Source organism: Cavia porcellus, unplaced genomic scaffold (assembly GCF_034190915.1).
Source record: "Cavia porcellus strain 051 isolate PalLab524CR breed Dunkin Hartley unplaced genomic scaffold, mCavPor4.1 scaffold_1, whole genome shotgun sequence".
In the NCBI taxonomy this organism is placed as follows: Eukaryota; Metazoa; Chordata; class Mammalia; order Rodentia; family Caviidae; genus Cavia; species Cavia porcellus.
This window is the reverse complement of record NW_026947484.1, coordinates 164348400-164372858: the sequence shown is the minus strand read 5'-3', so window position 1 is coordinate 164372858 and position 24459 is coordinate 164348400. Positions and strand designations below refer to the sequence as shown.

The 24459-nt window shown below is 53.3% G+C and overlaps 1 protein-coding gene across 1 annotated transcript; it reads left to right on the top strand.

The window, feature by feature from the left end:
• Positions 1-609: 609 nt before the first annotated feature.
• On the top strand, positions 610-2853 carry Foxd3 (forkhead box D3). Its single transcript, XM_063259495.1, has one exon. It carries the CDS (start codon positions 887-889, stop codon positions 2252-2254), a length of 1368 nt encoding a protein of 455 aa, XP_063115565.1. The 5' UTR covers positions 610-886; the 3' UTR covers positions 2255-2853.
• Positions 2854-24459: the final 21606 nt, after the last annotated feature.

Here is a 24459-nt window from a genome sequence, read left to right as displayed (position 1 = left end):
GGTTTTCATTTCTCTCGGTAACTGTTCTAATAGATTAATCGATAGCTATTTTCTGACCTTCGGGAATCCTAGCTGATGCTGCGATGACCGCGCCGCAGAAAAAGCACAGATCTCTAGAAAATCGTGCGGGAGACGCGGCGGGATCCGGCGGGGACCCGCGGCTGGCAGGGAGGGCGGGCGGTGCAGGTGCTCCCAGCGGGGCCCCTGCTCGGCTTGGCGAGGGGACCCCGCGCTCGCTCTTTGGAGCTGAAACGATAAACAAGAGGCTATAAGTTTGCCCCCACCCTGACCCCGGGTGGCACCTCGCTGTCCTCGGCCAGTTCTGCGTCCCGGCAGGGGAACAGATAAAGGCGCAGAAGACGCCAGGGGCGCAGGGTACCACGGCCGCGCTCGGACCACGCCTGGCCGAGCCCAGCCCACTCACGCCAGGCCGGGAAGCCGGGATCCGCGGGTGGCGCGTCCTGGCCCCATTGTTGACAATTCCCCGGACTAACTTGAGTTTGGCCAGCTCCGCGGCGGCCCTGACGTCACGCGCGGTCACGTGGCCCCGCCTCCCGCTGGATCTTTAAGTAGAAAGTAATCTATCAGGCCAGTCCTTAAAACGGGACTTTCAACTATCGGGGCTCCGCGCCGACACCCCCCGGGGCGGCCCTGCCCGCGCCCGCCCGAGCCGCCGTTCAAGGAGCGCCGCCCGCGCCCGCTCCGCCCCGCGCTCCTCCTGCGCCCCACGCGCGGCCGGCGAGCCGAGGCCGGCGGGCCGGGCCGGGTGCGGCGTCCGCGGGGCGCGATGTGGGGCCTCCGCGCGTGATCCGACCGCGCCGCGTCCCGCTCGCTCCATCCCGGCCCCGGCCGTCCCGCGCGCGCTCCAGCTCCCCAGCCCGGAGGAATGACCCTCTCCGGTGGCGGCGGCGCCCGCGACATGTCCGGCCAGACGGTGCTGACGGCCGAAGACGTGGACATCGATGTGGTGGGCGAAGGCGACGACGGCCTGGAGGACAAGGACAGCGACGCGGGCGGCGACAGCCCCGCGGGGCCGCCCGAGCTGCGCCTGGACGAGGCGGACGACGCCGGCCCGCGCCCCGGGCAGCCGCAGCCAGTGCTCGCGCAGGTCCCGGCCGTGCCCGCCCCGTGCGCCCCGGGCGCGCCGGGCACCGAGCCGGAGGAGGCGGACGGCGGGCGCGCGGGCGAGGACCGCGGCGGGGGCCCAGGCCCGGGCACGGCCGGGGCTGCTGGGGGCGGCCTGGCGCCTGGGAAGCCCAAGAACAGCTTGGTGAAGCCGCCGTACTCCTACATCGCGCTCATCACCATGGCCATCCTGCAGAGCCCGCAGAAGAAGCTGACGCTGAGCGGCATCTGCGAGTTCATCAGCAACCGCTTCCCCTACTACCGCGAGAAGTTCCCCGCCTGGCAGAACAGCATCCGCCACAACCTGTCGCTCAACGACTGCTTCGTAAAGATCCCCCGCGAACCGGGCAATCCGGGCAAGGGCAACTACTGGACGCTCGACCCGCAGTCCGAGGACATGTTCGACAACGGCAGCTTCCTGCGGCGCCGGAAGCGCTTCAAGCGCCACCAGCAGGAGCACCTGCGCGAGCAGACGGCGCTCATGATGCAGAGCTTTGGCGCCTACGGGCTGGCGGCCGGGCCCTACGCGCGCCCCTACGGGCTGCACCCCGCGCCCGGCGCCTACGCGCACCCTGCCGCCGTGCTGCAGTACCCGTACGCGCTGCCGCCCGTGCCGCCCGTGCTGCCGCCCGCCGTGCCACTGCTGCCCTCGGGTGAGCTGGGCCGCAAGGCCGCGGCGTTCGGCGCGCAGCTCGGCGCGGGCCTGCAGCTGCAGCTCGGCGGGCTGGGCGCGGCGGCGGCGGCAGCTGCGGCCTCGGGCGCCACGGCCCTGGTCAAGTCGGAGCCAAGCGCGCGGCCGTCGTTCAGCATCGAGAACATCATCGGCGCGGGCCCCGCGAGCTCAGGCGCAGCGGGCGCGGGAGGCGGCGGGGGCGCGGCGGTGACTCCTGGGGGCGCGGGGAGCCCTGCGGGGGGCGCCGGGACGGCGGGCGGCGCGGCGCAGCCCTTCTTGCGGCCGCCCGGGGCCGTGCAGCCCGCCGCGCTCGTGGCCGCGCACCAGCCGCTGTCGCTGAGCCGGACGACGGCAGCCATCGCGCCCATCCTGAGCGTGCCGCTCTCGGGACAGTTCCTGCAGCCCGCAGCCTCCGCCGCCGCCGCCGCGGCGCAGGCCAAGTGGCCGGCGCAGTAGGGACGCGCGCCCGGCCCGTGCCCACCGAATGCCGAGCGACCATCCCTGACGGACTGCGCCACCCGCCGCGGATCCCGAGCGGCCGGCCGCGCTGCCACCCAGCCCCGCGGCTGTAGCCTCCTCCAGTCCTGAGCGCACCTGAGCGCACGGAGCAGCCTCGCCGCCCGCCCGCCAGGAATAGCTTTCCGCACAGGTAAAAAAACCTTGCCAGAGTTCTCCAAAAAAAAAAAAAAAAATGCAACCAACGGCACCTGCTCCGCACCCTGGGTGGGGGCAGTGGAGAAGGAAGGCCTTTGTACATATTTGTATAAAAATTACTGACTTTTCCTTTTGGGGTTTTTATTTTTTTAAGAAATAAAAAACAAATTCAGTAGATTTAGAGCTCTGAACTTTCATTTTTTCGAAGGTTCACTCTCCGCAGTTTTATCTGAGAGAAGAATGTATAAAGACGTTGGGAGATTTTAATTACAAAAATTTTCAAAAAGGCGAAGTGTCACTATTATAAAAGTCTGTTTATATATGAATGAATATATATGGCATTCTAAATGTTATTCCATCGTGTTGTACACAACTTTGTAAATAAATTTTTAAAATGGTCAGCCCGCCGTTTTATTCAGGTGTCTGTGGTAAATGGAAAGATTTTTAAATAGAATCTGTATAAAAAGTGTAAACGTGGTCAAATAATGACCATCTCAAACTTTCCAGTTCATGATCTGAGTGTGAGGTCATTTTAATTGGAAAAAGAGCAGTTTACTTAATTTAAATCATGTTAGTATTCTTTCTTTAGCTTTCACTTAAAGTCAGGATGTGGGCGATATTCATATCACCCCATTAAATATAAATGACCAGACACCTCTGTAAAGCAAGCTGTCATTGAAAAAACTAATTGTAAACCACAGTACTGTCTTTTAAATGATCTTCACCCAGTGAAAACTTTGCAAGACTTTCTTGGGCATTTTAATTATCCTTTCAAAAGCAAATGAATTCCAAACATCCCTCCTTTTAGCATTTCAATCTCAGTTCTTGAAATTCCTGGCTGTCCCTTCAGTGCCAGCCTAGATAACCACTGATTGTTTAGCCTGATAATTTAGCCTGATAATACGGTGGCTTTATTCTTTCCTAATATTTTCAGATGAGGGTTTTCCCTTTCTCTGGCCTTGACCTGCACCTCACCATGGGATTTCTAGAGGATTCCTATAGATGTCCCCTCCCTCCCTCCGGCCCCAAGCCTTTTTGACGGCCAGGCATCGCAATTAATACCCTGTTAAAAACAGGTGCCCGCCACCCGCCCTCCCAGGCCCTGCCTAGGCAGGGTGAGTGTGAAAGGCGAGATTTTAGGGCCAGAATGGAACCGGCCTCTGAGACGGTGCCTTGTCCATCTGAGCTGTTTCGATCTTTTTAAAGAAAGGAATTAAGGCAGAAATGAAAGGTTGGCGCGGGAGACCGCTTCCTTCTGCCCTTTTCGGGGGCATCAGTGGTAATTGTGTAATTAACGGAACCATTGCAATCACTTATGCGGAGTCGCCTGAAAGCGGGAGCGGAGGCCGCCCCGGCCCAGTGCACGTCCTGCGGTGGACCCGGCGCTATCGCCCGCCCGGAGACGTCTCCCGCGGGGCCAGGCCTGCTCTCCCCTCAGTCGGCGTGGGCTCTGGTCACTTTCCCCGTGAACCCTCGCTGTGCCCCCGTAAGTGGCCCACCGGGTGTCCCTGGCTGGCGTAGCTCTGGGCTCCTCCGGCCTTCAAAAGGAGCAGCGCGCTGGCGAGCGCCGGGGAGCCAGGCGCCCTAGCCAGGGTGATGCAGCCGCGGGTCCGGGGCCCGACCCTCTAATCTCCTCTTACACGGAAAGCTAAACGGATCTAAATCTGTTTGTGTGTTGCAGCTATAAAAGTAACAAGTTGTTTCACAGTTGTGTCTGGCTAATCGGTTTTTACACAAACAGCAAATGGTACGCGATTTGTGCAAACACGCAGAGGTTACTGCTAAATTTAGCCGGCACCGCTGGGGAGGGACCGGCCGAGCTTCTTCGGTTCACTTTTAGCTTCAAGAAGCTGCTGATCCAAGGCTTCTAAATGACATCGGATAACAGGGCCTCATTCCATCCCTGATCCTTTGTTACTTATAAAATTACTCGCTCATATTTCCGCGCATAGCAGCGATGCCGGCCGCGCCTGAGACCTCGGCGGGACGCGCAGCCGCTGCAGCCTCCGGGCCGGCAGACCTGGCAGCTTTGCCGGGACCTTGGCGGGGTTAAAGGCCCGGGACCCCCTCCCCCAGGAGCGGTTGCCGCCGGAAGGAAGGCTGGGTCAGGCCCCAGGAAGCATCTGGGGTTCAGCTTTTCGGAGCGCCGGGATCAGAACAGAGCAGCCAGTGCAGCCACCCAGGTCGCGAAGACCCAGGTTTGGTATCAAGGACGCGGCACCTGCGCGCAACAAAGGGCCCTGAAATCTCGCCCAAGAGGAGGCTACATACACCACCGGCGCCCGCTTTTGATTCCTGAGAAGAGAAACTGAACCAAGGGCCGGAGATTTATTTGCAATAAAAGGAGCAAACGGCTGATCTTTATGGGGAGGGTCTTGGCTTTGGGCTCCCCATGAGGATAAATGTTTCCACTTCCTCCGCACCAATTTCTAGACTATTTCCAGACTATCAATCGGCTTCCGAAGCCTCTGGCCCGCGGCACGGCCCGGGGGTGGGTTCCCGGGGACCCGGTGTGTCCGCCCCGCACCGCGAGGCCAAGCAAGTTCGCGGACGCGGAGCACGCTCCCCTTGTGGGGCGCGCGGCCTGCAGGTGGTGACCTCCCGCTCCCCGCCTCCCCCCAGGCGCGGCTCCGCCCGGCCTCCACAGTCAGCAAAGCCTGGCTCCGTGCGCCCGGTCCCAGGACGCGGGCGGATCCAGGAGAAGCAGCCCCGAGACTGCTCGGGGATGCGCCGCAGTGAAGCGTGGCCGGCAAGGATGCTGGTTCGGAGGCGACCGGAGTCGCGTTCGGGGTCATTGATTCCACGCGGCTTCCCGGCCTCTGGAGAGGAGGCAGAGGACGCGCGTGCGGGACCAGGCGTTTCCCGGGGTCCCGGGAGAAGCTGTCCCCAGGAGAGGAACTGAGGCCTGGCCTGTCCCTCCGGCCCACTCCTGTCGGCAGCGTGCAGCAGTGGGGTCTGTTGTCGTTGGAGGAGTGACAGGAAGCGAGGACAGGAGAGGACTTGTGAAGGCATCCGCGCTTCCTGGGACTTCCCCTGCCGCCTTGTTTGTCCAAATCTCTCCATTTCCTCTTTGCGACTGGGCTGCAGGGTTACACCGGTTGGTTTCAGTGAAGAATGTTTTATAGCCAGGTGTGGTGTGCGCCTGGGACCACTGCCCGCTGGTAAGCTGAGGCAGGAGTATCACAAATGCCTGCCCAAGGCAATTAAGCGAGACCCTGTCTCAAAATTTAAAAACTGAGACAGAAAAAAGAAAACAAGAAAAGAAAAGAAAGACCTAAGAGTGCAGCGCACTAAGAAGGCCCTGGCTTTCAGGGCTTCCAGCGCTTCTAAAAGCAGAGGAAAGAAAGACGAAAGAGAGCATGGGGAGAAAAGTTTTATAAACTGCAAAATGCGGACGGCACGGGAGGAGTTCGGTTACCGCTGCAGCTTCAGCGCCCCCCCCCCCACTGCTGTCTCTGGCTTGGCAACCCCGTGTCGTGTCCCCCCACCCCCACCCCGCGCGCACAGGGAGTTCTCCAACCCTGAAGCCACAGTGGGCTCGGCGAAGATGTGGCCTCCTCGACTCTAGGCCTGGAGCCCACTGCGTCCCCGTATGCGCGAGGCCGGAGACCTGCGCCGGGAGTGCAGCACGCGGTCTGGCCGGCCAGTGGGAGAAAGCCGGGTCCCAGGCCGTGAAGACCCCGCCGCGTCTCCCCTGCGCCCCAGGAACCAAAGAGCGCGGTGCGCAGCGCTGGACACGGCTTGGGGGCCGTCAGCCAAGGCTGGTAGAGTGAACTGAAGCGTCTTGTTTTTATTTCTCGAGTCGGTGTCTTACACCAGCATTTTCTACTTTATTCTAAAGAATTAAAAATTTCCCAAAGTTTATAAAGAATGAAATTGGGCACAGGCCTGGAGTCTCAGCGCTGGAAAGCCCAGGCAGGAGGGTGATAATAGGAGCGAAGTTCAAGGGCAGCCTGGCATACACAGCGAGATCCCATATCCAAAAAAGAAAAATCTCTTCCCCGTTTTCCTGTGAAACTTGCGCTTTGCGCCTTCCTGTCAGACTTGGTAGCCGGGGAGAGAGGACAGGGAGCCCAGCCCCTCCTCCACGGGGACTTGGGATCCACCCTCAGCAAGGCAAGGACCCACCGAGGTTACTGCGCGCCTTTGCGCCTTTGCGCATGGCCTGGGCCCTGACTCGGCCAAGGTCACCGCGCAGCCGGAGTCAGGGCCTGGTTCCTTCCGGGCACGCAGGACCTCGGGGCCCCACCGGCCCTGCCACCCCTCGTCCCTCCGCGCACACTCGCCGAACCCTGCCCGGCGCCCCGAGTCAGAGTCACAGCTCAGCCGAGAGCGGCGCTTTCCGCCCGCCCCGCCGCGCTCCTCCGTGGAGGCAGCGACTCGATGCTCCCAGAACGCGCTGTGCCCCGCCGCCCGCCCTGTGCTGCCGGGTCCACAGGGCTGCAAGGTCAGCGCCACACCCACTGTGCGCCCTTTTCAAGGTCACCGGGAGCCGCGCCTCCTCCAGGAAGTCCTCGGGCTCGAGCCCACCATCTCGCCAGGCAGCTCCTTTGGGCCCAGTGCCCCGCGTTGTCTGATAACGCCCTGGCCTGCGGCTGGCGGGGACCACAGGGCCCTTTCCAAGCATTTGGGGCGCTGTTCGCTTTGCAGGCCTTTCCTCCAGCTCCCTTCTTTGTAACCAACGTTTTCATCCACACCCGGGTTTTTTTGTTTTTTGTTTGGTTTTTGGTACCAGGGATGGAACTCACGACCTCGCACTCGCCTGCTAACACCACTGAGCTGAATCCCCAGCCCTCACCCCGGTTTTTAAATGAATGAATTTAAAAAGCATTTGTGAGAGATCAAAAAGTAAAAGGCAGGTCAGCTGTTTATAACAGAACTGGGTTGTCCCTGTCCCTGTCCCTGTGACAGGAACTGGAACCTTCCCCTCAAAAACAGCAGCCATTTCCGCCCCCTCTCCCAGGCCCCAGCCCCCCACTTCTGCCCAGGCCTGACTCTGAAAGGCTGTGCATTTGAGCGGTGGCTGGGTGTCCCTGTCACCTGGGTCGCGTCATCCAGTCACTACCGGCACCACAGCTGTTCCCTGGACCCCAGAGAACGGCAAACTCAGCTCTGCATGAGGCTCCTGCTCCTGGGGACCCTGCTCCAGGTGGTCCTGGGGCCTCTGGAGACCCCAGCAGGGCTTCCTCCTCTCTGACCTAGGCTGGGCCGCAGTCTCAGAAACGGCAGCTAGAATTTTGTGGGGCCTTTTCTCCTGTCAAATAAAAAAGATTTTTTAAAAACTGAAACATCGCTGGACCCTTCTTCGCTGCCACCCTCACCTCCCGTCAGCCTGCTAAGCCACTACGTGGGGAGCGTGGAACTGGATGTTGCCTGCCAAAGCCGTCCCTGCAGGTTCCACTGTTTCTTACAGAGGATGAGACTGGAAGCTGCCCAGCATTTGACCCATTGCCCTCTAACTGGGACCAAGGCAACATGCAAGTTTTCAATGCACACTTAACGCACTTTTGCCAATTTTGCCCCCAGGTTGCTTGGGCTGGTCTGGCCTTGCACCTTTGCTGTGCTCTGTCTCAGGTGCTCGCCAGGCTCAGCCCTGTCTCATCTTCCAGCCTGCAGGCAGCAGCAGAGGCCGCAGAGTCAGGGAGGTCTGACTGGCAGGGACTCCTCGGGGCCAGGGAGAGCCAGCCTTCGCTTAGGTGGATGGCGCCCGGCACTCCGCCTGGTGTGTGCATCGGGACACCGGTGTCTGCAGGTCCGGCAGCTCTTGGGGCTGGGGCACCCAATACAGGAGTTAACAGATCGGGTTAAAAGACAGACGAATTCCTGGTCCTGTCCCCTGGCTGGACCGGAAGGCCACAGACAGACTGCACATGGCCCTGGAAGACCTCTGTGGAGAATCTGGCTGGCAGAGAGGGACCATGGTGTAATAACTGTCATCACAGAACTCTGACTTTTTGAGAAACTTAAAAAATGCAGAGATTTATTTTAAAAATTCTTGGTTTACTTTGCCTTGATTCAGGAGATCTGTCATTCACTACTGAGCAGTGTGGGCGTCTTTCCTGCTGTGTCAGGGTGCTATGGGGGTGGATTCATGCCCTCCCACTGTCTCAAGGCCCCAGAGGACCTACAGGAGCTTGGGTCGGGCACAACCCTCCTGCTATGCCACGCATTCCTCCAGGGCAGTGAGCTCAGTAGCCCTGCTGCCCTAAAGCACCTTACACCAAGGTGAAGCTTGCAAATGCATTTTAATATTTGTAAAGCTGAACAGTTACTGTGCAAAGGTGCAAGGTATGATCACAAAGAACAGTGAATACTTAAATGTTTAAATATTTACTCCAGTGTGGTAGCACACAACTGTAATCACAGCACTTGTAAGCTGAGGCAGGAGGACCACTGAGAATCTGAGGCCAGCCTGGGCTAAGTGGTTGAGACCCTGTCTCAGAAAGAAATTTTTTTATTCCAGTAAAAGGTCCATTGCTCTTGATCACTCTCAGAATCCTCCCCTTCCTTCCCACACGCTCGTCCCATTGCTCAGGCTGCGTCCTGCAGCAGGTCTGGAGAGCCCTCACCTGAGGGTCGCTAGTGTGCACTGTCCCGTCTCCTTGATGTCCTGAGTCCACTCTAAAGGTCTCCCTTTTCTGGTTACTGTGACCTCGTGGAGGAGCTAAGTCACGTGGTGCTGACAGTGAGTAAGGTGGGTGAGGACGCCGAGTCCTGTTTCTGCCGGACAGAAACTGCTGTAAGTGGATTGAACCGGCTGAGGATGAGGGGGCAGCCAGGACTGCATGGCGGGCACCCTCGGGTGGGCTCTCCAGAGAGCTGCAGGACTTGGTCGCACTGTGGGACCAGTATGTGCGGAGCCAGGGGAGGACTATGAGGGGCTTCCAGGGATGCATCTCTCACCATGTTACGCTTTTAAAGTTTTATTTAAACATTTGCCCTGTGTTTCATCTCCAAATTGTTTCCCTTGCCTGCGAGGGTTTCTTACCCAAGCCACCGAGTGATGCTCTAGGAAGGGCTTGGGCTTAGGGTTTGACAGTGCTTGGGGCAAATCCTGGCTCTGCCCTCCGATTCCCCAGTTTCACACCTCTGATTGTGCAGACGCCTGTGACCCCGCATGTCCCCCGCTGCACAGTGGGGCTGACCTGACCCCGGTCGTGTGTTTTGAGGCCACCATGTTGGCCCTGATGTCCTGGGCCGAGTCCCCGCCCAGTTTCATATTTAGGAGTAAGTTGCTGTAATGACCGGGAATTCGTCGCCTGAGTGAGGAGTCATTTTGGGTCCTCGAAACTGATCCAATGGGAACCGATTTCCCCTTCGGCAGCTTGGTAAGCCGCCCTTGTCTTGGGTAGTTTTCAGTCTGGCCAGCCAGAGGTCCTGATGGCCATCATTAAGGCCGGGAAAGTGCTTCACTGGAATAAGGCCGGCGCCTCACATCTCTCTGCTGAGCCCTGGTGCAGCTCAGTCCAACATTTTTCTGGATCTACATCCGAGTGTCATCAGAAGTCACTGTCTATACAACCTGGGTCTGATCAGGCCGAGACCACCTCAGTTGTTCTGAGTAGTTAATGGGAGAATGTATGCTAATGAAGGTCAGACGGAGGGCAGCTGATTTGAGCTGGGCATGGTAGCACTCGCCTGTAATCCATGCACTCAGGAGGCTGAGGCAGGAGGATCACCTTGAGTTGGAGGCCAGGCTGGGCTACATAGTAGGTCCAAATCCATTGTGAACTACATACAGAGACCGAGTCTCAAAAAACCAAGCCCAAACAAAGCGAACTCAGAAACTGTAGTGGCACACGCCTGTGATCCTAGTACCCTGGGAGGCTGAGGCAGAAGGATCACAAGTGCAAGCCCAGCCCGGGCAATCAGTGAGACAGAACACGCACTGTAGGTGCCCATCACTATGCTCGACACCAGGATAAATACTTTATCGTGGAAGGGAAGAGGAGGGGAAGGCTCTGCATCCTCCGGTCAGTTTGAGCCCTCCTGCTCTCCGGAATGCTCATCCCTGCAGTGCTCCTTTACCCATCTGCCTCGCCCTCCAGCTGCGTCACTGAGTGAAAGCCCCAGAGAGCACTTGGGGAAGAAAGCAGACCTGGACTCTGCACCCACTGAAAGCCTAAATTCTCCCGAAAAAATTCACGTCATTAACAAAAAAAAATTTTTTTTTGAGACAGGGCCTCAAACCCTGCTCTTCCTGCCTCATCCTCCCAGGGACCTGCGGTTACAGATGCCTTTGCTTCTATCCCCAGTTTAATGACTGATCTGGAACAACAGAGTCAGGACCCCTGAGCACCATTTTGTTTTGTTTTGGCTTTTTTGCATTTTGAGACAGGGTCTCACTATGTATTCAGCTGGCCTCAAACTCTCAGCGTCCTCCTGCCTCAGCCTCCCAAGCACTGGGATGACAGGCGTGTACCACCACACCCTGCAGTAACTGTTTTTCCAATGAACTAAAATGTTTTAAACTGGTACCTGGAAGGTGTTAAGTGTGCGCTGAGGAAAGGCAGCCCCTTCTCTAGTTATTCCTGCCTGTCCTGCGCCTGCTGTGTGTGCAAGGCATTTTCCTTGCAAATATGTTTCTCCCTCCCCGCCTTTCTGTCCTCCCCTTGCTCCCCCATCCTCCTCTCCTGACAGTGACCCTGGCGGGGGTGAGGGTGGGGGTGGCCCCAGCTCCCGCTGCAAAAGTTGGCCGTGGCCCTGCCCAGGCTGTGGAGGCCACGGAGCCTGGCCAGGGCTGGCCCTCGTGCACAGGGAGTTGCTGTCTTTCCATGGAGGCCGCCAAGTTGGTGAAAGGTTGTCTGTGCGTTTCCAGGCACACAGGCACCTGGAGTGCGGCCTGCAGAGGGGACCAGGGTTCCCAAGGCCCCACTCCTGAGTCCTCCAGGGTCCAGCACAACCCGGAGGGGCCTAGTGCAGGGGTGGCTGCATCAGGTGCGGGGTACTCGGTGCTCCCCTGGCAAGGGACACAGGGACACAGGCTCCAAGAAGGCAGCAGTGACACGTGGCACCCGGGGACTGTGGGGGACTTGGTGCACGTGAGGGGAGAAAGCATAAGGGTGGACCACAGCTCAAAGCACCCCAAAGCTGTTAGGGAGCTCAGAGTAACCATGGCATACAGAGTGTGTCCCCAAACCTGATCTCATGGGATGGGACACCCTAAAGTCACATGTGACCCAGCCTGGCCTGGTGGTGCACGCCTGGCACCCCAGCACTCGGGAGGCTGAGGCAGGAGGATCAAAGCAAATCGGAGGCCAGCCTGGACCATATAGTGAATTCAAGGCCAGCCTTACTGGCCTAGCCCTTGTCTCAAAGAGACAAACAAACAAACATAAACAGTCACGTATAACAAGAGCAGCATTGGAGCTGGATGTGGAGGCCCACCCCTGTAATCCCAGCACTCCAGAAGCTGAGGCAGGAGGATTGCCTCAATGTCAAGGCCCACCTGAACTACAGAGTGGGACCCTTCTCCAAAAGCAAGCAAGCAAGCAAGTGCTGTGCCTGTCAGGATGCGCTCGGTGGAGGGAGTTTGGTCCAACAGACAGGGACAGAAATGCTCAGCGCCCGAGTCCAGCGCCAACCCAAGGCTCGGCCATCACTGAAGCATGGGCCCAGTCCATCTTTCTTTCCCACTGTCCTCATCCTCCTGTCCCCTGAGGCTCAGCACCATGGAAGACACAGTGACTGTCCCCAGAGACGTCCTGCCACAATGCCCAAACCCAAGGACACATTGCTGTCCACTGCAAGAGAACTCCGCAGGGAGGGAGTGGCAGCTCCCTGCACTGCCCAGCTCGGTCCAGGGTTGTGAGCAGCATGGGCCAGTGGTCAGAGGAGGAGAGAAGGATGTGGGGAGGCCAGGCTGGAAATCTGCACTGAGGCGAATGTACCCTGCAGCCATTCAGTGACAAAAATGGATCCCACATCCATGGGGCAAGATGCCTCTCGGGTCCTGAAAGTGTGTGTTTATTTTTCTTTTTTGCCTTTTGTTCTTTGGAGATAGGGCTCCCCTCTATAACTCAGGCTGAACTTGACCTCACTGGGTAGCCCAGGCTGGCCTCCAACTCTTATTGATCCTGCTGCCTCAGCCTCTCCAGTGCTGGGAGGATAGGTGTCTGCCACCACACCTGGTGTGCTGTTCTAATTAAAAGTCCCACCTAATTTAAACAAGAACAGCGAATGCTGTTTTTAAGAAATTCATAGTTTCAGGCAGGGCAGGGATACAGCTTAGCAGCATAGTGCCTGCCTGGTGAACACAAGGTCATGAGTTCAATCCCAGCACAAGAAAGAAAGAAAGAAAGAAAGAAAGAAAGAAAGAAAGAAAGAAAGAAAGAAAGAAAGAAAGAAGTTGTGTTTTGAGAACTAGACAGGCCTTTGGGATTATCTGGTGTGAAACGCCTTTATTTATGAAGGAAACTGAGTCCCCCAGGCTAAAGTGTTTGGACTAAGGTGACTCAGGAGCAGTGGTAGCAGGATCTGAACGAGGGCCTCTGATTCCAGCCTGTGCTTTTCAAGTCATTGGAGGTTTCCCTCTCCCAACAAGACTAGCGAGTGATCACTGAGGGAGAAAACCCACCATAGAGCGCTCTTGTCCCTCTAGTTTAAAGGGGTTATTTCAGTTCAGCAAAGAAAAAGAAACAGGGCAAAACAGGGGCTGGTGTGTGCAGCACATGTCTCTAATCTCAGCACTTGGGGAGGCTGAGGCAAAAGGATCACAAAGTTGCCCCCAGCCACAATAACTTAGTGGTTTAACAAGATGAGGTCTCAAAATTAAAAAAAAACACCGGCTGCAGAAACAGCTGAGTATAAAAGCCCTGAGTTCAGAGCCAGTGTCTCAGAACCAAACGAAACCAAACCCTGAAGATCAGTGTAGACCCATGCACCCCTAACTACCACCAGAGGGGCAGAGATGCCCAGAGGAACGCGGAGATGGCACCGCTGCTTTTCACTTATTTTCAAGACAAGATCTCAAGAAGCTGAGGGGCTGTTGGAACCTCTGCCCGAGTAACCCGCCTGCCTTAGCCTCTGCGCAGCCGGGACTGTAGGTGCACAGGGCCCTGGGCTGTCTTTGGGTGGCCGGAGAAGCCTCACAGAGCCCAGATGCATTCAGGCTGGTAGAAGTCACAGGTCACGGCTGTGGGCCTCGCGCCCCAGTGCCCCCAGGGGCTCTTCTTCCCAGGGCTTCGGGTCCGTAGGGCCCCTTCCCTCAGCACGTGTGGGATCGGGGTCACACAGGGACTTCACCAAGCAGCCGAGACTCAGGGTCCCCAAGAGCAGTCCCCACTGACCCCCCGGGGGCAAGCACTGCCTCGGAGTCAGGAGCACGGGTGATAGGTCGCACGCTCCAACAGGCAGGGACCCAGGGAGGGGGGCTGCCGGGTCCCAGGGAATGTCCTGCTGACATTTCTCTTTGTATTCAAACAAGCCTCAATCAGAGAGGATAAGTGGCTAAGGAGACACCCTTTGTATTTTTCAGTTTTAGAAAATTTTTAAAGGCTTTTTTTGTTTATATTTTGTTCATTTGATTACTTGATACAAGGTCTCGCTGTGCTTTCCAGGTTGGCCTCCAACTCACTGTGATCCTCCTGCCTCAGCCTACTGAGTGCTGGGATAACAGGTATGTGCCACCACACCCAACTTGGCCTACATTTTAGTAGGAATGAGGGGTAGAATACAAGTTCGCTTCAGTTTCAGGTTAAACATCAGCCCACAAAGGACTCATCTCCCTGCCTTGAAACCCCAGCCAGCTGAGTGCGCCTGCGGGGCGGGGCTCCACCCCTCAGTCACCTCTGATGCTCCCGCACAACTGGCAAACGTCCAGATTGAAGCGAACTCTGTATTTTTCTTGAGCGATGACATATATTCTTGGAACTCATACTGAGTTGTGTTTTATTCGCCCTACGATGTTTCTTGTGCACTTAACAGTCAGTTGAGTACCGGGCCAGCCCGGAGAGAGATGACCGCCACCCCCCACTGCTGGCACTTGGTGATCTCTCCGGCGGACACATGGCGTGGGGGTATGTGAATAGCCTCGGTTTGGGGTGGAACCTAAGGCGGGCATTAGGGATGCACAGGTAGCCCATTGGTCCTAGGTTTGGCGCCATAGGTAAATTCCCAGGGGCGGGAAGATGGCATCACAGGTAAATTCCTAGGGGAGGGGGAGATAGGGGTTTCCTGCTTCTGGTTGAGGCTTTCCTGGCTACAGTGTCCTGTCTGGCCCAAAACCCTTTCATATCCCATCTTATGATTATTATTATGAAAAGGGGCAAAGATTTCTCTCTTTAACTACTTCCTGCTGGCAGAGGGCACTGTACTGCATACTAGGGGAGACGACAGGATGAAGGTTGATGTCCAGGTAGACACTGGTGCCAGGTGTTTGGGCCAGGACAACTTCACTGGTGAATGCATGTATGTTAGACTGGAAAAACAAAGAGACAAGATGTTATGAGGAGACATGGCACTGTCATATTTAAGGACCCAAGTGAGGTAGAGGGAAAGGTGCCTTTGATTTAGACATGTTCCCCGGTAAGGCAGAATTCTGAAAATTAAATGTGGGATTAGGAGGAGTGAAGTTATAAGAGGTGATTACTCCCCCATCTGAAAGCATAAAAGTTAAGAGGTAGGTCAGTAAGGCTTGTCTCTGGTATGCATGACGTTGGAGTCTGTAGGCAAAACTGCTAAAGAGTTCTGCTGTAAAAATGATCATATGTAAGGAATTAGGAACCAAAGTGGATAACAAAACATGACTTAGCTTGTTAACTGTGGCTGCGAGGCCTTTGTGAGACGGAGACAGGTGGGTGACAGAAGATGAGATGACCACTCAGAATGATCAGATTTAGGACTGGGAGGGTACCTCTTAGCCTGAGTGATGTGAAACCAGGATGGCAGTCTAGCAACTTTGACTGCTGTAGGGGTAAGCCAAGTAGACCAGATAGGGGCCACTCCACCTTGGTTGTAGTCCTGTGGATTTAGAACATTTGAGATAAATTAGATCTCCTGAGGATATGGGAGGATCTGGTTTGTTTTCTCCAGAGGGTTGTGGGAGGCAGAGATCAGCATGTTGTCCCAACAGGTGTTGGAGGAAGGAGAGAATTGGGACATAGTCAGCCAGGGGAGGGAGATTTTGGGGAGTAGCAAGATTGTGGAGTAAGAATGGCCTGCCATACATAAGTTTAAAAGGACTTAAGAAAGTAGGAGCCCGGGGAAGTGCCCTAAGCTTGGCTAAGGCTAAGGGCAAAAGTTGAGACCAAGGTTGGTTTAGTTCTAAAGTGAGTTTTGTGAGGTGTGTCTTTATGAGGCCATTTGCCTTTTCTACTTTCCCTGAGGATTGTGGATGGTATGGGATGTGTAGGTGCCAGGTGATGTGTAAGCTTGAGGATACCTGTTGAGTGAGCTGAGAAGTAAATGCGGGACCATTATCTGACTGAATACTCTGAAGTAGACCAAACCTTGGAAAGATTTCTTGTAATATGACTTTGGTAACTATATCAGCAGTTTCTCTGGTTGTGGGAAAGGCTTCTATCCATCCTGAAAAAGTACAAACAAAGATGAGAAGATATTTGAGAGTTTTGTGGCAGGGCATGTGTGTAAAATCTATCTGCCAGTCCTGACCAGGGGTGTATCCTTGAAACTGATGGGTAGGAAAGGAAGGGGATGCCATACGTCCCTGAGGAGACTCCTGGCACAGAGATCACAGGTGTGAATAATCTTAAGAATGATAGCTTTTAGAGAAGGGTGTGTGACTATTGGGCTAAGAGTTTGTATAGGGCCTGTGATCCTATGTGAAAACAGTTGTGTAAGTCAGCGATGTCTAAGGCCTGTTGATGTGGGAGAACAAGTTTAGATCCCTGAAAAATCCATCCCTGAGTGTTTTGTGTGTAACCTGCTTTATGAAGTAGCTGTAACTGCTCTGGTGAGTAATTAGGCTAAGGTAGACTGTTTGGGAATAACTGGAGAAGATGAGAAGGGCAGGGCCCTTGTGCAGCTAACTTGGCTTGTGAATCTGCAAAGGCATTGCCTTGAGCAATAGGATCTGTAGAGTTTTGGTGTCCCTTACAATGAATAACTGCTGCCTGCTTTGGAAGTTGGGCTGCCTCTAGAAGTTTAAGGATAAGGGGAGCATTAATGATGGGGGTTCCCTGAGTGGTAGTAAAACCCCATTCTTGCCAGATAGAGGCATGAGAGTGTAAAATGCTAAATGTATACTTTGAGTCAGTGTATATATTTATAATCTTGCCTTTTGCTAGTGTAAGAGCCCTTGTAAGGGCAATAAGTTCTGTCCTCTGGGAAGAGGTCCCAGGTGGCAGTAGATTTGCCTCTATAACTTCTGACTGGTTAACTATTGCATACTCTGCCTTTTTTTGGTTGTCTGTGTTTGTTGAACTGCCATCTGTGAGCCATGTGTCAAAGGCCAAAGAGAGAGGTGTGCTACTGATGTGAGGGAAAGGGGTGGGAGTCATCTGTAAGACCTCAATACAGTCATGGTGAGGGTGGCCCTCTGAGGTGGGAAGTAAGGTGGCTATATTTAGAGGACCACTAGTTGCAATAGAGATGGAAGGGTCTTGAGAGAGAGCTAAGTGTACTTGTTGAAGGTGAGAAGGGGTCATTAGGGCAGGGAGCACCTTATGTGAGATAAGCTCACGTAGGTGATGAGGTGAGTGTGCTGTAATAGATTGCCCTAATGTAAACTTTTTAGCTTCTTGTGTCAAGAGAGCTGGAGCTGCAAGAGCTTGGAGACAAGGAGCCCATCCTTTTACTGTGTGATCTAGCTGTTTTGATAAGTAAACTACTGCTTGAAAAGAAGGTCCCTTTTTGTGTCATAGTACACTTATAGCATTATGGCCCTGAAAGGTAGTGTATAGGATAAAAGGTTGGGTGGGATCAGGAAGGGTAAGAGCTGGAACTTTTAGGAGAACCTCTTTTAATTTATGAAAGGAGGCATGTATGGGCCTAGTAGGGTCCAGGGGTTTTGATAAGGAACCCTTAGTGGCCTTGTAGAGGGGTTGAGCTAGGGCTGCAAAGTTAGGAATCCAGAGATGAAAGAAATTAGCTAAACCTAGGAACGATGTAACCTGCTGTTTAGTTGTGGGCACCTGGAGATCACGAAGAATTGCCTTACAGTCTGAGGTGATGGAGCGAGTAGTGGGGGTAAGAGCAAGACCTAGGTATTTGACTTTTGGGGAGGCTATCTGGGCTTTAGCAGGAGAGACCCTGTATCCATGACTAGCAAGGAAATTAAGAAGACTGGCCAAGTGGTGTATGGCTAAAATATGGGATGGAGAACATAATAGAAGGTCATCTATATATTGAAGGAGAACACTAGGTTTGAGATCAAGTTCTGTGAGGTCAGTAGTGAGAGCCTGAGTAAAGACATGGGGACTATCCCTGAACCCCTGGGGGACTACTGTCCAAGTAAGTTGTTGAGACCTGAGAGTGTCTGGGTCAGTCTATGTAAACACAAAGAGGTTTTGGCAATCAGAGTGTAAGGGGATAGTGAAGAAGGCATCTTTAAGATCTATAACTGTAAAGTGAATGGTAGAGGGAGGGATATGAGAGAGCATGGTATAAGGATTTGGCATCACTGGGTGAGTAGGGGTAACAGCACCATTAATTACCCTAAAGTCCTGTACCAGGCGATAAGACCCATCAGGCTTGAGTACCGGGAGAATGGGAGTATTGTGGGGTGAATGGGTAGGTTTAAGAAAACCGTTGTCTAAAAGCCGCTTAATTATGGGTTTAAGTCCCCTTAAATGTTGGGGGGCTATGGGGTATTGGGAAAACTTTTAGGGAAAAGTTGAGGGATCCCTGAGACGGATCAAAACGGGCATGGCATGTGTAGCCAGAGTGGGATTGGATATGTCACAAACTATGGGATCAACCAGAGAAGGAGGAAGGGGAGGGAATGGCTTTGCAATGCATTGTGAGGCTGTTTGGAGAATTAGGGCTGTGGGGAGAGAGAAAGTGAAGGAAAAATTAAGCTTTTGAAGGTTTCTACCTAAAAGGGGTGTGGGACATGTTGGGATTACTAGGAAGCTATGGGTAAAAAAAAGAGCCTGGAATCTACACGGGATAGGCCCAGTCTGCAAAGGTTGATTTGGCTGGCCATCAATACCCACAACAGTAATCAAGGATTTACTACAAGGTCCTGAGAATTCAGGAAGTACACTATAAGTTGCCCCCGTATCCACAAGCAGAGATATTACTTACCTGAGACCTCCAGTGAGACTCGGGGCTCCAACAAGGTTACCGGAGTGGAGGCTGTGAGCCCCGAGCCCCATCAATCTTCTGCAGCAAGTCCGAGCAGGTCAGTCAGTGATGAATCTGGCATTGACAGAGTCTCCTGTGAGGGCGAGGGATTAGAGGATGGCTTACCCGCTCGTTGGCGGCTAGGACAGTCACTCTTCCAATGCCCTTTAAGGTTGCAGTATGGACATGGTCCTGGAGGAATGCCAGGGTTAGGGCAATCTTTTGCCCAGTGTCCTTGTTTGCTGCACTTGAAGCACGGTTCGGGCGGGACTTGGGCAGCCACACCTTGTTGCAGATTTTTTGTCTTGGGAGCTCCGAGTGCCACTGCTAAGAGGTCAGACTGATATTTAGCAAACTTTAATTTTTGAGCTTTTTTTCCCCTCCTTTTGAACCTTATCTCTATTGTTGAAGACACGGAAGGCTAATTTAAGTAGATCCCCTTGTGGAGTTTGAGGGCCATGTTTAACCTTTTGTAATTTTGAATGAATCTCAGGAGCAGACTGTGAAATAAAATAAGAGTTAACAACAATCATCCCTTCATGAGAGTCTGGGTTTACATTGGGATATTTAATTAAGGTTTCCCAAAGCCAATTTAAAAACACAGCCGGGTTTTCATTAGCCTCCTGGACCTGTTCTAAAAGCTTGTTATAATTAGTGTGTTTGTGAGTGATCTTATTAAGGCCCACAATCAGACACTCAATCATCTTATGTAATTTTGTTGAACCTTGACCATTTTGATAGTTCTAGTCAGGGTCTTGGTCTGGCATAGCTACAGGCCCAGGGTCATTGTCAGTAGTATTTGCTCTGTGCCTGTGATTAGCTTCTTCTCAAGCTGCCTGCCACAGCTGATTTCGCTCTTATGAGCTAAGGGTAATATTTAAAGTCACATAAACATCCTTAAAATGTAAATCATAACAATTAGTAATGAATTTAAATTGCCTGATATAATCCTGTGGATCAACAGAGAGGCTACCTAATTTAGGGGTAATCTGAGATAGATCAGAAAGGGAAAAAGGCACATGGATGTTAACAAGTCCCTCAGAGCCTGAGGAGAAGATTCCGGAGCAGAGGGCCATTGGGCAGCCATCTGTCCGGTAGGCGCATGTGAGCAAACATCTGTAGAGCGGCTACAGAGTTGCTGCCAGTCACCCTGGGAAACACAGGCAGATGGCGTCTCACTGTGTGCCTTGTAGTGAGAGGACTGCTGTCGGCAGCACAGTGAAGCATCATATGCACTGCAACAGGGCGGCTGTTGCAGTTCACAAAAAGCCACAAGGGGGCGCCCATTGACAGTGAGGGTCCTGGGAACATGGCGGCATCCTGTCATGTGACCCAAAACATGGCAGCGCCCTATCGCCATGTGACCCTCCTGAACATGGCGACGCCATGCCACGTGGCAGAGGGTTGCAACATGGGGACTGTTCCCGGCACAAGCTGGAACAATCACGCGGCCTGCTGGAAGGACATAGCGACCGAGACCTAGTATGGTGGGCGGGTGGTGAGAATGCTGTAGGGCATAGAGAATTCTCAGGAGAACAAGAAATCGGAGACTTTGAGGAAGCGCTAACAGAGTGATTAGAGTTGCTGGGAGAGTTATGGGTCCCGGAAGGCAGAGAGGGAGATGATCGCACAGCAGGAGGTATCTGCGAGGCATTGGGAGCAGGACTGCTGAGGAATCAGGCATAGAGGGAGGGGAGAGTGGTCCAGCGAGAGGTAACAGCAGGGAACGAGTTTGGGGGTAGGCAGGCGGCAGCCAGGAAAACACCGGAGGAACATCCTCAAGTGAATCCTGAGGGCAGGACAGAAAAGTTTGCGGCGCAGTAGAGTTAGCTAAAAGTATCTCAGCAGGAGCACAAGACTTAATGAGAGACTGGCGTGTTCTCAAAACAAGAAAGGCCTGAACATAAGGGAGTTCTAATAACTTGTCACCGGTCTGACAGAAATCATACAGGTTTCTAAGAATGCAGGGGTCAAATATTCCTTCTTTGGGCCAACGCTTGCCGATAAGCAGGTAGGTTGGCCAGACCTCCTGGCAGTAAAAAGTTAATTGTTTAGTTTTTATGGTACTTTTAATTTTTAGAGTGCGTAAATTGGAAATTAGACATTGTAAAGGCATCTTTTGGGAGTTAGAAAATACGTTCCCCATGACTGATTCAGGCAAGAAAAAAGCCGGTGGTTGAGAACACGCCGTCACTCGTTTGTGTACCACACGGTTCCAAAAACTCGTATATTCCAGTTGTCACTGAGAGATTTACGTGTGGAGCCCACGTGGGGTCAGTAACAGTTTTGCCCGTGAAAGCACAAGGCTTTAAGGGAAGCGAGGCGATTCTTTCAGTGTGGGCGGTCCAAAAATCTCTGCTTTGGGCCATCCGAACCCAAAGAATGTGAGAGATTTTGTAGAGTGTGGACACAGGTTTGCCCAGAAAGAACCCTGCCCTGGGCTGTCCTAAGGACGTGAAAATGCACGGATTCATGTGAACGGGGGGAACAGTCGACTGGGGCTGCCCAGTGCCAAAAGTTTCCCGGGGAGTGCTCACCTGAAATCAATCTGGCCAATGCTGAGTGCAGGCGGCTGGCAACAAGGACATCTCGGGAGAGGAAAGAGCTTGGAATTAATCCAGGATGTTATCTGCTTATCAGCTAGGGGACTCAACTGGGTGTGTCCCAGGAGTCAATCACCTGCCGATCCGAGTCACAGCACCAAATGCTAGGATTATTTCCAAAAGATGAAAAATATTTCCAAAAGATGAGAAGTATAAAATAAAAAGTGGCCTTTATTCTGAGAACACGGAGAGAGATGACCGGCACCCCCACCGCTGGCATCCGGCGATCTCTCCGGTGGCATGGGGCATGGCATGGGGGCATGTAAATAGCCTCGGTTTGGGGTGGAACCTAAGGTGGGCATTAGGGATGTACAGGTAGCCCATTGGTCCTAGGTTTGGCACCATATGTAAATTTCCAGGGGCGGGAAGATGGCATCACAGGTAACTTCCTAGGAGCGGGGGAGATAGGGGCTTCCTGCTTCTGGTTGAGGCTTTCCTGGCTACAGTGTCCTGTCTGGGCCAAAACCCTTTCATCATCTATTTAAGCAGCTGCCAAAACTTGATGAATTTCACGAGAGGTAAGCAGGCAGAGAAAGGAGGGAACTTTATTAAGAACACAAGGTTTGGGGGCTGGGGGTTTAGCTCAGTGGCATAAGCACCTGCCTTGCAAGCAGGCCATTGTGAGTTCAATCCCTGGTACTGATAAAAATGAAAAAGGAAAAAAAAAGAAGAACACAAGGTTTTAGTCCAAGATTTTAGCTGGTGTGGTGGTGCACACCTGTTACCCCACTTTGGGAGGCTGAGGCAGTAGGATCAACATGAGTTCAAGGGCAGCCTGAACTGCATAGTGAGGCCCTGTCTGGAAAAAACTGAAAGTGAAACAAACAGCAAACAAAGTTCAACCTTTTCCAAAAGATGACCTGGGTGTCTTGGGTCTCAGTAAAAATCTCCACCCAGGGCTTTGCAGCAAACTGGGGGCAGCAAGGCAGGAAGGACCCAAGAAGGCCTTGAGTGTTTGGGCTGAGCCTGGAGGGAGCCCCACAGCTGCTGCACCAGGAAGGCCAGTGGGGCTCGTCCTCCGCGGCCTTCGCGGGGTCTTGGGAAAATGGTATAGGTTTTTATTTCTCCTCACCCTGCACTGTCTGGGGTGTAAATGAAGAGCCATGCTCTGCTCCTGCTGGGCCTGCTGACTCCCGGAAGGGATCCTGGAAGAGAAAGGGCACCATTGGGTCACCTCTGCTTAGTGGGTCACTGAGGAGTCACACACTAGTTAAGCTAGGCGTAGTGGCACGAGCCTGTAATCCCAGCCGTTGGGAGGCTAAGGCAGGAGGATTTCCCTGAGCATTCTGGCCAGCCCGGGTTATATACTGAGGCCCCGTCTCAAAGCAACAGGAGTTTAGTTCAGTGCCCCCTCTTTTCCCAGGCTCTGTACCATCCATTGTGTACAACAGCTCTTTACAATAGATTTTCCAAACCCATCTTCACTGTGTATCTAGGAAAGGTGGTTTTCCTTCCAAGCACCCAGGTTTCTGAGGCTCGTTTAGGTGCCACTGTCACAGGGCACGAGTTCTTAGCTGCACAGGTGCCCCCCACCCCATGCCTCATTAAAACCCAACCGCAACCCACAGCCTGGCAAAACAGAGATCCAGAAACCTCCGCCTGGCCTCCCATGCCCATCAAATAGCTCTGCAATGGCAAAACATCACAGGGAGGTGGGGGTTTGTTTTTAGCCTCCCCGATTTCTTTGGTGTGGACTTGGATTATTTGCTATAAATAAAACCTTACTTTACAGTCCGCTGCATCTACAGTGATTTTACTGGTCAGGATCTCTGACTCTCTCTGGATTTATACCGGTTTCAGGCAGAGCTCCTGCCGCTTCCCTGGGAAGATACTTGGGCTTGACTCCTTCTTCCCAGCAGGCTGCCACCTCCACTCAGCCCAAATTTCCATTTTCCCAGACCACTTTGGACAAGCAGGGTGACAGATGCGCACCCCGTAACAGGGTGACAACCCGCTTGCTTGTGAGAGACCCAGGGGATGAAGGACTCAGGCAGCAGGTGTATTGTCAAGTGGGCTTCACAAACTGTGCAAACTGCCCTCCCTGCGTGGCTCTTGGCTGGGGATTACAGATGTTTAGGGTTCTCCAAACATACGTCTGTCTAGCACGTGCTCAGATTTAGATTCAAAACCTGGGCTGAGAAAAATGGAGCCGAGTGGCTGTCCTTGGCAGTTTGGAGTCCGTGAACCAATGAAGGCACTGTGTTGATGCATTGGTGGGCACTTAGCTGGGCCTTTTTTGTTTTGTCTTTTAGGGACAGGGTCTCGCTGTGCAGTTCAGGCTGGCCTTGAGCTCACTTTGTGACCCAGGCTGGTCTAGAACTTGCAATGGTCTTCCTGCCTCAGCCTCCCGAGTGCTGGGGTGACAGGTGAGCACTACTATGCCCAGCTCCAGCCTATATATTATATATATATATATTTTTTTTTGGTACCAAGGATTGAACGACTATGTGCTTGCAAGCCAGGTACTTCTGCCGCTAAGCTAAATCTCTGGCCCTTTCCAGCCTATGTTTTTAAAATAACTTCAAAACACAGAGTATGAAAATGTTATGATTTTTTAGGATTCAGAATTCTATACCATATTCTATCTGAGCCTTCATAACTTTATATTTCTTGTCTTCTTTTTATCTTTTTAGACATGACATAAAAACATGCTTGTATGCTCTTGGAATTTGTCCCAGATTATGTTACAGTAAGGCTGCATTGTATGTCGAGAATGTGTATTATTTACAGTTCGTATCAACAAACTTATTCTTCGCTGTCTGCTTATACAATGCATACGGTTGACACATCTGTTTATTGGTGACAGTAATTTCAGCTACATCTGAAATTGGCAGGAAAAATAATACTAATTGCACTTTCCTACAATGTACATGATATTACTCGAGCAACGCCTTAAGGGCAGGCTATTTAATATTTGCTGAATACATGAATATATTTATTAAGTGATTGTAAGCTAACTTTATTAGCTGCATTTAAGCCTTAAAGAAATCAAAACCCAAGCCCTGGGTTAGGGGCTGGGGATTTAGCTCAGCAGTATAAACGCCTGCCTGGCAAGCGTGAGGTCATGAGTTTGATCCTCAGTACCACAAAAAAAAAAAAAAAAAAAAAAAAACAAAACAGGCTGGGGTTGCAGCTCAGTGGGAGGGTGCTTGCCTAGTG